A 13,200-nucleotide genomic window follows, 5' to 3' on the forward strand; every position below is an offset into this window, starting at 1 on the left:
ACTGACCCTCTGACAGTGCGACACCCCCTCAGTACTGACCCTCTGACAGTGCTGCACTCCCTCAGTACTGACCCTCTGATAGTGCAGCACTCCCTCAGGACTGACCCTCTGACAGTGCGACACTCCCTCAGTACTAACCCTCTGACAGTGCAGCATTCCCTCAGTACTGACCGTCTGAAAGTGCAGCGCTCCCTCAGTACTGACACTCTGACAGTGCAGCACTCCCTCAGTACTGACCCTGACAGTGCAGCACTCCCTCAGTACTGACCCTCTGACAGTGCAGCACTCCCTCAGTACTGACACTCTGACAGTGCAGCACTCCCTCAGTTCTGACCCTCTGACAGTGCAGCACTCTCTCAGTGCTGACCCACTGACAGTGCAGCACTCCCTCAGTACTGACCCTCTGATGGTGCAGCACTCCCTCAGTTCTGACCCTCTGACAGTGCAGCACTCCCTCAGTACTGACCCTTGTACAGTGCAGCACTCCCTCAGTACCGACTCTCTGACAGTGCAGCACTCCCTCAATACTGACCCTCTGACAGTGCAGCACTCCCTATGTACTGACCCTCTGACAGAGCAGCACTCCCTCAGTACTGACCCTCTGACAATGCAGCACTCCCTCAGTACTGACCCTCTGACAGTGCAGCACTCCCTCAGTACTGACCCTCTGACAGTGCAGCGCTCCTTCAGTACTGACCCTCTGACAGTGCAGTGCAGCACTCCCTTGGTACTGACCCTCTGACAGTGCAGCACTCCCTCAGTACTGACCCTCTGACAGTGCAGCACTCCCTCAGTACTGACCCTCTGACAGTGCAGCGCTCCCTCAGTACTGACCCTCTGACAGTGCAGTGCAGCACTCCCTCAGTACTGCCCCTCTGACAGTGCAGCACTCCCTCAGTACTGACCCTCTGACAGTGCAGCACTCCCTCAGTACTGACCCTCTGACAGTGCAGCATTCCCTCAGTACTGACCCTCTGACAGTGCAGCACTCCCTCAGTACCGACCCTCTGACAGTGCAGCACTCCCTCAATACTGACCCTCTGACAGTGCAGCACTCCCTCAGTACTGACCCTCTGACAGTGCAGCACTCCCTCAGTACTGACCCTCTGACAGTGCAGCACTCCCTCAGTACTGACCCTCAGATAGTCAGACACGTCCTCATTATTGCGTCGGCGCGCATGTGGGCCTGCGTCCCATGACTTTCCTTCTTGCAAATAGATAGTGTTTGGTGCCGCGAGGATCATATTTGTGAGTTGAAGAATAAAGAATATGGCGCAGGAGGGAATCCTACCCCCTCCTGCTGCCAGCAACCCCCCCCCCCCCCTCTCAGCCTCATTCCCCCGCCATTCTCCCATTCATATTACGAATTGAACCTTACCTGATGTGGGGGACGGTGGATTTGCCGGAACTGGCTTCTGGCCAGCTACCTCACAATCTGACAGGAGAAAATGGAACAATCAAATTCCAACTGAACAGCCTCACCGCCTCCCATCCCCCTGAGAATTCCTCTTCCCACTCCCACTGTGCTACAGTACCACTGGCAGTAGAGCACCCTCTGTGGGTCAGTGGGCCAGTCAGGTAGCCCAGTGCCAATGTTCCAGCAACTGCCCACACTGGCAATGGCGTGGTTAAAGACAGATAATAGCTATTGGACAGTGAACAGGAGCAGGAACACTGGCTGATTTCCCCTCTCTCTCTAACCCAGGGATCACTGGATAGGGATCAGGAGCAAGAACCCTGGCTGATTTCCTCTCTCTCTCTCTCTCTCTAACCCAGAGATCAGTGGACAGTGATCAGGAGCAGGGGTCCTGGCTGATATCCTCTCTCTCTAACCCAGGGATCACTGGACAGGGATCAGGAGCAAGAACCCTGGCTGATTTCCCCTCTCTCTAACCCAGAGATGACTGGACAGTGATCAGGAGCAGGAACCCTGGGTGATTTCCTCTCTCTCTAACCCACGGATCACTGGACAGTGATCAGGCACAGGAATCCTGGGTGATTTCCTCTCTCTCTAACCCAGGGATCACTGGGCAGTGATCAGGAGCAAGAACCCTGGCTGATTTCCCCTCTCTCTAACCCAGAGAAACCAGACAGTGAGCAGGAACAGGAACCCTGGCAGATTTCCTCTCTCTCTCCAGCCCAGAGATCACTGGGCAGTGAACAGGAGCAGGTGTCCTGGCTGATTTCCTCTGTCTCTAACCCAGGGATCACTGGACTGTGATCAGTAGCAGGAACAGTGGCTGATTTTTCCTCTCTCTCTCTAACTCAGGGATCACTGGACAGTGATCAGGAGCAGGAAGCCTGGCTGATTTCCCCTCCCTCTCTCTAACCGAGGGTTCACTGGACAGTGATCAGGAGCAGGAACCGTGGCTGATTTTTCCTCTCTCTGTCTAACCCAGGGATCACTGGACAGTGATCAGGAGAAGGAACCCTGGCTGATTTCCTCTCTGTCTAACCCAGGGATCACTGGACAGTGATCAGGAGAAGGAAGCCTGGCTGATTTCCTCTCTCTCTAACCCAGGGATCACTGGACAGTGATCAGGAGAAGGAACCCTGGCTGATTTCCTCTCTCTCTAACCCAGGGATCACTGGACAGTGATCAGGAGCTGGAACATTGGCTGAGTTTGGTTGAGTTTTGCTCTGACCTGCTTTCGTTGTCGTTGTGATGTTTGATGGAGTGGGTCTTTCACTGATCAATTGTACACACTCACTGGGGAAAAATCCAACCTGGGAACAGAGCCAGAGATATTGTCAGGTAGGGTCTGTGACAGTCACTCAAAATCCACAACTAACACCCGCATGCCGAGGAAACCTCCCTTTGCACGGTTCCCATCTTACGTGGTCTTATGGCCTTTTCTCAGGACAGGCAAGTGGTGAGGATGACACAAAGGGTGAGATTTACCCGCCACATTCTGCCGGAATCCGGACGGGACACGGAAGATAGATCCCGCGCGAGGCCTCTCCGGAATTCCCGACGGTCATCACACCCCGCAATATCTTTTTTTTATAAACATTTTATTGAATTATCAAATATAAGCAGCAATATACATATAGCCAAAATATACACACGATATAACTTTCATAAAAAAAACATAAAGTAAAAAAACAAAGGTAAGAAGGCAGTTAATGAGTGCAATGGAACCAGGAACCCCTATTTCTAACCTACCCCTCACTATCTCAGCCCCCTCTAACTCTCTAACCTGTCCAGATCCTTAAAGAAAGAAATGAATGGCGGCCATCTCTGGTAGAACCTTCCCACCGAGCATCTGATGGTTTACTTGACTTTCTCTCGATGCAAGACCGATATCAAATTTTCCAGTTACCTTGGGTGGTGAGGGCGATTTCCAGCTGAGAAATATTCGCCTATTGGAGACCTCCGGTGACGGGGATGTGCTGAGCGGGTGCATGAAAGGTAGTTCTCCTGAGAACCCCAAATTTGGATCTTTTACTCAAAATAGCTGCTAGAACAGGGGAAAAGGTATCCCCTCACCTGACCTAATGACAGTACAAGAGATGATGTTGAGAGACAATAGCTTCAGAGGCCACTAAGAAACAAAAAGTGGCAGAAGTGAGGAGCAACGAGCGGTCGAGGCAGTGGACACATGAGGCAAAGAAACGCCGGCCACACCAGAACGGGAGGGACGGCAAGATGCACACGGGGTACCCATCACCGGAGGGTGGATGGAGGAAGTTCCTCACCAGGGAGTTAAGGGAGCTGAAGGAGGAAATCAAGACCGACATCAAAGCGGCGGTCAGGGTGGCAGTCGCAGAGGCCCTGACCACCATGCAGGTGGTCCTGCACAAGACAGAGAGAAAACTGGAGGCCCAGGGGAACACCATCAAGGAATTGGAAAGAGCCCCAATGGATCAGAGCAACTGGATCGCCGCCCAAGAGACAGAGATAGCGAGGTTGGTGGCGACGCGGGGATGTCTAAAGGGGAAAATAGAGGAACAGGAGAACCGATCACGGTGCTAGAACTTAAGGATAGTGGGCCTGCAGGAGGGAACCAAAGGCAGGGACACCACGGACTATGTGGCCCAGATGTTGGGAAACCTGATGGGAAGGGACAGCTTCCGCAACCTGCCAGAAATAGACACAGCCAAAGGTCACTCCGGCCAAAACACAGGGCCAGGCCGGAGAGCAGTCGAGGGCGGCAATCGCATAAATGCACCGTGCCCAGGACCGGGAAAGAATCCTAAGCTGGGCCAGGCAAACAAAAACCAGCAACTGGGAAGGTCAGCAGATCAGGGACATCGGGACAGACCTGGCCAAATGCCGGGCGAATTCAACAGTGCAAAGGCGACTCTGTACAAGAGCAAAGTGAAATTTGGGATGCTGTATCCGGGCAAACTTCGGGTCACATTCCAGGGCTGGGAGCATTATTTCACAACCCCTGCAGACAGATTTGTCCAGGAGAACGGGCTGGGAAACAGCAACAAAGACAGCAGTGAAAAGGTCAACCGGAGGGACTGAAATGATCTGAGAGACACTTTGTGGGTGACTGTACCACCTCACTCTGAATCTGGGAGCCAAAATGTAGGAAGGAAGGGGCGAACGCGGAGGAGCGCAGGAGAGGCTAAGGAGGATGAAAAGAGGGGAAACTATATTGCGGGTAAAAGATGGACTTATAACTGACCGCAGGAGGTGGGTCACCACACTATCGGGAAAGCTAGCGCCAGGAGGTATGTGTGAGGGGGCGGCGGCGGAGCATCTCCCACAGGGGAGGGGGTACACACCACCAGTGGGAGGCTAGCTAAGGAGGTAAACAGTGGGGAGGGGGGGTGTAGAGAAGGGGGATAATAATAGGAAGGGGGGAGAAGACAGAGGGGAACAGAATCATAACGGAAACAAAGGGACAAGGTAGGTGGCGGGTAGGGCTCTAGGCTCGCTACAACAGGCCACACATGGCGACATGGAATAAAATGTCACCGCAAACAGCCATTTTGGAGGGTCCCCAAACAAAGAGAAACCCCGGAATGCAGGGGCTCACCCACATGGCGGCCACGTTGGGTGGCCCCTGCACAAAGGGAAACTCCGGAGTGCAGGGGCTCGACCTTGTGGTGAGTACGGTGACTGCAGCCATCTTGGATGGCCCTCTAACAAAGGGCAACCACAGAACTCAGGGGCCCGGCCTCATGGTGAGTACGGTGACTGCAGCCATTTTGGATGGCCCTCTAACAAAGGGCAACCCCAGAGCACAGGGGGAGGCCACATGGTGAGTACGGTGGCCGTGGCCACTTTGGACGGCCCCCTAACAAAGGGCAACCATCCGGGGGGGGGGTGCAGAGGCACATCCACAGGGTAGGTATGGTTGAACCCGCAGGAGGGTGGAACAAAATCCTCCCATCAGAACAGTCACCTGGAATGTCAGGGGACTTCACAGCCCAGTGAAACGAACAAGAGTATTTGCCCACCTGAAAAGTTTGAAAGCCGACAGTCTTCCTCCAAGAGGCCCAGCCGAGGGAGAAGGACCGACTGCGGGTAAGAAAGGGCTGGGTGGGACAGATGTACCATTCTTGCTATGGGACAAGAGCTGGGGGGTGGGGGGGGGGCATTTTTTGCTTCATTTCTTTTGAAAAAAACATTTTATTAGGGTATTTGTAGTTTTTCTAATAAGAACAATAACAGCAACATAAACATGGTACATAAAACATTTCAATCCCTATCATGCTCTTCGCGCCCCAAATCAATGAAACAATAGCCTAACCCCCCCCTCCCCCCCCCACCCCCCTTAGATTTCTGCCTCTGCTGACATTTAAATTTTCTCTGAGAAAGTCGACAAACAGCTGCCACCTCCGGACGAACCCTAACATTGACCCTCTTTGGACAAACTTTATTTTCTCGAGGCTGAGAAACCCAGCCATGTCACTAATCCAGGTCTTTAATTTCAGGGGCTTCGCGTCCCTCCACATTAACAGTATCCGGCCCCAGGCTACCAGGAAGGCAAAGGCCAAAACGTCAGCCTCTCTCGCCCCCTGGACTCCCGGCTCTTCCGACACCCCAAAGATCGCCACCTCTGGACTCGGCACCACCCGTGTTTTAAGTATTGTGGAAATTGCCTTAGCAAAACCCTGCCATAACCCTCCACGTTTCGGGCATGCCCAAAACATATGGACATGGTTTGCTGGGCCTCCCGCGCACCTGTCCTCTACCCCAAAGAACTTGCTCATCCGGGCCACCGTCATGTGTGCCCGGTGGACTACCTTAAACTGTATCAGGCTAAGCCTGGCACATGATGAGGATGTGTTAACCCTGCTTAAGCCATCCACCACAGACCCGCCTCTATCTCTCCCCCTAGCTCATCTTTCCACTTGTCCTTTAGTTCCTCTATCTGGGTTTCCTCCAACTCCATAAGTTCTTTGTAGATATCTGATACCTTCCCCTCTCCCACCCATGTTCTGGAAACTACCCTGTCCTGTTTCCCCTGTGGCAGGAGCAGGAAAGTCGGAAGCTGCCTTCTCAGAAAATCCCGTACCTGCAGATATCTAAACCCATTCCCCGCTGGCATTTCAAATTTCTCCTCCAAATCCTTCAAGCTAGGGAAGCTCTCGTCTATAAACAGATCTCCCATCCTCTCAATTCCTACTCTCTGCCATCTCCGAAACCCTCCATCCAGCCTTCCCGGCACAAACGGATGGTTGTTGTAAATTGAGGTCCAGACCGCCACTACCTTATGGAGGCTTATGGAGTACCGGGCCGATGAGAACGGCAGAGGTGCCGTTATCAGTGCCCCCAAACTTGTGTTCTTACACGATGCCGCCTCTACTCGCTCCCACACCGACACCCCCCCAACCCCCCTACCCACTTCCTAATCATGGCTATATTAGCCGCCCAGTAGTAGTAGTTACAAAAGTTTGGCAGCGCCAACCCACCCTCCCCCCGTCTATGCTCCAACAACACTTTCTTCACCGCAAGGTTTTACCCGCCCACACAAAGCCCAAAATGACCTCATTCACCCGTTTAAAAAAGGCCCTCGGGATAAAGATGGGGAGACACTGAAAGACAAATAGAAATCGGGGGAGGATCGTCATTTTCACGGTCTGTACCCTCCCCACCAGTGACACCGGGAGCATTTCCCATCTCCTAAAGTCCTCCTTCATTTGTTCTACAAGCTGGGACAAGTTTAACTTGTGCAATGTCTCCCATTCCCGTGCCACCTGGATTCCCAGATAGTGAAAGCTCCTTCCTACCATTCTAAATGGCAGCTCTCCCAGTCTCCTCTCCTGCCCCCTCGCCTGGATTACAAACATCTCACTTTCCCCCAGCCATACTACTTAATAAGAGGACAGCATTTACCGCGACAAAGCCGGTTATGGACCAAGGGGGATTGTCAGCAGTGTCCTGGACGGGGCACCAGTGGTCCTGGTCAATGTGTACGCTCCCAACTGAGTTTATAAAGAAACTCATGGCAAAATCCCCGACTAATCATGGTGGGGGGACTTTAACTGTGTACAGGACCCATGGACGGACAGATCAAACCCCAAATCGGGGAAAACCTCAAATATGGTGAACGAACTGAACGCGTTTATGGAGCAGATGGGGGCAGTGGACCCATGGAGGTTCATACACCCAGGGGAGAAGGAGTTCTTCTTCTTCGCCCAGGTACACCGGGTATACTCATGCATCAATGTCTTTGTAGTGAGGCAATCGGTGCTTCCAGGGATACTAAGAACAGAATACTCAGGGCAGGATTCTGCCGTAATCCTCCGCACCTTCAGGGGCTAGGCCGGCCCCGGAGTGGTATGCGCCGCATCGGCCGGCGGGGAAGGGGCTTGGTGCCACACCAACCGGCGCCAAAGGGCCTCTGCTGGCCGGCGCGAGTTGGCACATGCACGGGAGCGCCAGCATGTGCTGGCATCATCCCAGCGCATGCGCAGAGGGCGGTGCAGAAGAATAGAGTGCCCCACAGCACAGGCCCACCCGCAGATCGGTGGGCCCCGATCATGAGCCAGGCCACCGTGGGGGCAACTCCCGGGGCCAGATCCCCCTGCACCCCCCCGAGAACCCCGGAGGCCGCCCACGCCGCCAGGTCCCGCCGGTAAGGACCTACTCTAATTTATGCCAGCGGGACCGGCAAAAAAACGGGCGGCCACTCGGCCCACCGCGGGCCGGAGAATCGGCGGGGGGGGGGGCCACTGCCAGCTGCCGCCGACCGGCGCGGCACGACCCCGCCAAATCTCCGGTGCCAGAGAATTCGGCAGCTGACGGGGGCGGGATTACGTGGATGTGAGGTTGGAGACGGGCCATGCCCCACGATCCCCATGGGGATTGGACACGACTCTCCTGGCCCATTAGGCTTTTAAAAAATATTTAGAGTACCCAATTATTTTTCTTTTCTCCAATTAAGGGGCAATTTAGCATGGCTAATCCACCTAACCTGCACATCTTTGGGTTGTAGGGGTCAAACCCACGCAGACACGGGGAGAACATGCAAACTCCACACGGACAGTGACCCAGAGCCAGGATTCGAACCCGGGGTCTTCAGCACCGCAGTCCCAGTGTTAACCACTGCGTCACATGCCGCCCTAAGGCTTTTTGCAAGAAAATATCACAGGCCATAAACGGATACATCACCATTACCAGAATGGGGTGGTCTCACCTTCCACGTTCTGGGAGGCGCTGAAGGCTGTGATCAGAGGGTTATAAAGCACACATCGACAGGCAGGAGGGGGCAGCTGGGCAACAACTGGTCAGCTCCATACTGAAGGTGTACCGGTTATATTCCAAGGCCCCGATCGTAGAGCTTCTGGAGGCGAGGAAAAAGCTACAAATGGACTTTGACCTGCTCTCCACAAGGAAGACAATACACCAGCTCCGCCAGACATGAGATACCTTTTACGAACACGGAGACAAAGCCAGCCGTCTGCTTGCTCACCTGCTGAGGGGAAATAGCTCAGATGAGGAACAATAATTGCAGACTGGTAACTGAGCCTAAAAAGGTCAACAGAGCATTCAATGCCTTCTACCAGGGACTGTACACCTAAGACGTGGACCCCAGGATTAAGCAGTTCCTCGATGGACTGGACTTGCCAGTCGTGGAGGAGGATAGAAAGAGGGGGCTGGAAGCATGACTAGAACTGGGAGAAGTCAAGGAGAGCATCAAGCCCATCAAGGCGAGGAGGGTCCCAGGACCTGACAGATTCCCGGCGGACTTCTTTTTTAAAAATAAATTTAAATTACCCAATTCTGTTTTCCAATTAAGGGCAATTTAACATGGGCAATTCACCTATCCTGCACATCTTTGGGTTGTGGGGTGAAACCCACGTAGACACGGGGAGAATGTGCAAATGCCACATGGACAGCGACCCAGAGCCGGGATCGAACTCGGGTCCTCGGCGCCATGAGGCAGCAGTGACCACTGCACCATCGTGTTGCCCTACCTGGCAGACTTCTACAAAGAATTCGCACCAGCACTGACCCTGCGCTTGCTAGCAAGGGGCATACTGCCACCAACGCTACCACAAGCCTCAATCTCACTGATACCAAAGAAACACAAAGATCCGACTGAATGCGTGTCCGGCAGGCCCATTTCGCTTCTCAATGTAGATGCAAAAATATTGGCCAAGATCTTAGCCCAACAATTGGAAAATTGCGTGCCAGAGGTAGTCGCAGAGGATCTGATGGGCTTTGTTAACGGCAGGCAGCTAACATTGAACATTACGCACCTGCTGAGTGTGAGAATATTCGCTAGGGGCTGGTTTAGCACAGTGGGCTAAACAGCTGGCTTGGAATGCGGAACAAGGCCAGCAGCGCGGGTTCAATTCCCATACCGGCCTCCCCGAACAAGCGCCGGAATGTGGCGACTAAGGCTTTTCACAGTAACTTCATTGAAGCCTACTTGTGACAATAAGCGATTATTATTATTATTATTAATCTCCTACCTGGGTGTGAACACAGTGGTGATCATCTCCCTGGACGCAGGATAGGCCTTGGAAGTACCTAGCGGTACTGGAGCGGTTTGGGAGCGCAGCAGGGTTCACTGCTTGTATGAAATTCCTGTACAGCGCTCCCACGGCGACCGTGCGGACGAACTCCACCAGCTCTAAGTATTCCGAACTGCACAGGGGCACAAGGCAGAGATGCCCGCTGTCCCCGCACCTATTCGCCCTGGCGAGCAAACCATTGGCGATCGCTCTCAGAGCGGCAAAAAATTGGAAGGGGATCCAGAGAGGGGGCAGAGAGCAGAGTTTCACTTTATGCCGATGACCTGCTTCTCTACGTCTCAGACCTCCAAAGCAGCATGGAGGGGATCATGATGCTCCTGAAAGAGTTCGGAGCCCCAAACAAATTCTGCTACCTGGGGATCCAAATTGCCCACGACTGGATACGGGTCCAGAAATGGAACCTGACTAGTCTGGTGGAGGAGGTAAAAATGGATCTGCAGAGGTGGACACACTCGCACTCTCCCTGACGGGGAGGGTGCAGACGATCAAGATGAGCGTGCTGCCCAGGTTCCTCTTCCTGTTCAGGTCCCTCCCAATCTACATCCCCAAAGCCTTTTTAACATGATAGTAACATGATCATGTTGTTTGCGTGTGGGGGAAGAATCCAAGGAGCCCTAAAAATGTTCAACAGAAAAAGAGAAGCAATGGAGGTTGGCCCTCCCAAACCTGCAACACTATCACTTCCACTGTGCGGCCACCAGCTGAACGAGAGAGAGGATGAGTACGGGAGCAGGAAGCAGAATGGGTAAGGATGGAGGAGGGTTCCTGCATAGGAACGTCCCTTCGGGCTCTTGCCATAGCAAAACTCCCATCCCCAACAACCACACACTCTACAAGTCCAGTGGTAATAGCCAGGCTCCGGTCATGGAACCAGCTGAGGCAGTACTTCGGTCTGACCAAAATATCCACCGCGGCCCCCATCTGCAGAAATCACAGGTTCACGCCGGCCACAATGGACTCCACCTTTCAGAGATGGAGACAGGACTGGGGTGACGACAGTCTAGCGACGTTAGAGGAACTGACGGAAAGTTCGCAACTGGCCAAAGGGAATGAACTACGACATTTACAAATCAAAAACTTTCTCCGCAAGGAGACGACATCATACCCACGGACGCCAAGACACTCAATGATAGAGGAACTGTTGGGCGCGGGCGGCTCAGGTAGGGGGAACTGCGGGGACACGTATTGACAACTGTTAGGAGAGGTACATCCCAAGGGCAACACGGTGGCGCAGTGGTTAGCACTGCTGCATTACGGCACCAAGGTCCCAGGTTCAATCCTGGCTCCGGGTCATTGTCCGTGTGGAGTTTGCACATTCTCCCTGTGTTTGCGTGGGTTTTGCCCCCACAACCCAAAGATGTGCAGGGGAGATAGATTGGCCACGCTAAATTGGCCCTTAATTGGAAAAAAATAAATTTTTTCCTATATAAAAAAAGAAGAGGCACGTTCCCTGCTGGACGAGACATGGGAAAAATGGGAGGAAGAACTAGCGATAGAAATAGAGTGGGGACTCTGGAGCGACGCACTGAACAGAACAAACTCCATCTCCACTTGTGCAAGGCTAAGCCTAATGCAGCTGAAAGTGGTGCAGAGCCACACCTAACTAGAACCAGAATGAGCAGGTTCTTCTCGGGAGCTGCATAACCACTTCCTTACCTTGCAGGTCAGCTGTTCGGGAGAGAGAGGGAGCCAGGACCTTGGAAACAGCGCGGGAGTTTCAAAAAGCGCGGGAGCTGCGAGGCAGAGGGGACAGTTTAAAAGGGCGCGCTGTGGGTGAGGTAAGTACTGCATAACCACTTCCTTACCTTGCAGGTCAGCTGTTCGGGAGAGAGAGGGAGCCAGGACCTTGGAAACAGCGCGGGAGTTTCAAAAAGTGCGGGAGCTGCGAGGCAGAGGGGACAGTTTAAAAGGGCGCGCTGTGGGTGAGGTAAGTACTGCATAACCACTTCCTTACCTTGCAGGTCAGCTGTTCGGGAGAGAGAGGGAGCCAGGACCTTGGAAACAGCGCGGGAGTTTCAAAAAGCGCGGGAGCTGCGAGGCAGAGGGGACAGTTTAAAAGGGCGCGCTGTGGGTGAGGTAAGTACTGCATAACCACTTCCTTACCTTGCAGGTCAGCTGTTCGGGAGAGAGAGGGAGCCAGGACCTTGGAAACAGCGCGGGAGTTTCAAAAAGCGCGGGAGCTGCGAGGCAGAGGGGACAGTTTAAAAGGGCGCGCTGTGGGTGAGGTAAGTACTGATTAACCACTTCCTTACCTTGCAGGTCAGCTGTTTGGGAGAGAGATCAGTTTTGGGAGCAGGCCTATTGGCTGACTAAATCAGGAAGGATACAAAGGGTGTGGCTGAAGTGCCTATAGAAACAGAGTGCTGAAGGCAAACAGAGTGTATCTGAGTTTGGGTAAGGCTGAGTTCGGGTAAGAGGGGAGTGACAAAAAAAAAAAAAAAAAAAATCAAGTTAATTAAGTAAAGTAATTAACTAGTTAAGGGAATTTGGTGCTCACCTGAAGGAGGTGCAGAGAAGCAGACCTGTGAGGGAGTCTCTGGAGCAACTACATCACAGCCAGCAGGTAAGTGTTTGGCTTGTAACTGGTAAGTGATTTCTCTCTCTTTGACTTTCTCCTAGCTGTGTAGTGTAGTTCAAATTTAACTTCAGGTTTAAGTCATGGCAGGAGAGCTCAGACCCGTGTCATGCTCCTCTTGTGAGATGTGGCAAGTCAGGGACCCTTCTGGTGTCCCTGACTCCTTCATCTGCAAGAAGTGTGTCCAACTGCAGCTCCTGTTAGACCGCTTGACGGCTCTGGAGCTGCGGATGGACTCACTTTGGAGCATCCGCGATGCTGAGGAAGTTGTGGAAAGCACATTCAGTGAGTTGGTCACACCGCAGATTAAAATTACTGAGGCAGATAGGGAAAGGGTGACCAACAGACAGAGGAAGAGTAGGAAGGCAGTGCAGGGATCCCCTGCGGTCATCTCCCTCCAAAACAGATTTACCGTTTTGGAAACTGTTGGGGGAGATGGCTCACCAGGGGAAGGTGGCAGCAGCCAGGTTCATGGCACCGTGGCTGGCTCTGCTGCACAGAAGGGCGGGAAAAAGAGTGGCAGAGCTATAGTGATAGGGGATTCAATCGTAAGGGGAATAGACAGGCGTTTCTGCGGACGCAAACGAGAATCCAGGTTGGTATGTTGCCTCCCTGGTGCAAGGGTCAAGGATGTCTCGGAGCGGCTGCAGGGCATTCTGGAGGGGGAGGGTGAACAGCCA

The 13,200-nt window shown here is 53.2% G+C and overlaps 1 protein-coding gene across 5 annotated transcripts in view; it reads right to left on the reverse strand.

Moving 5' to 3' along the window:
- LOC140386477 (rho GTPase-activating protein 32-like) overlaps nucleotides 1-13,200 on the reverse strand; it is a 310,038-nt gene that overhangs the window by 155,052 nt on the left and 141,786 nt on the right. For all 5 annotated transcript variants that reach the window (XM_072468852.1, XM_072468850.1, XM_072468853.1 and 2 more), the window contains 2 exons: nucleotides 2,646-2,727; nucleotides 1,379-1,435 (listed from right to left, as the gene is read on the reverse strand). In XM_072468852.1, coding sequence (XP_072324953.1) covers nucleotides 1,379-1,435; nucleotides 2,646-2,727 — 139 coding nt within the window. The remainder of the gene's footprint in view (nucleotides 1-1,378; nucleotides 1,436-2,645; nucleotides 2,728-13,200) is intronic.

Source organism: Scyliorhinus torazame, chromosome 12 (genome assembly GCF_047496885.1).
Source record: "Scyliorhinus torazame isolate Kashiwa2021f chromosome 12, sScyTor2.1, whole genome shotgun sequence".
NCBI classification, from domain to species: domain Eukaryota; kingdom Metazoa; phylum Chordata; class Chondrichthyes; order Carcharhiniformes; family Scyliorhinidae; genus Scyliorhinus; species Scyliorhinus torazame.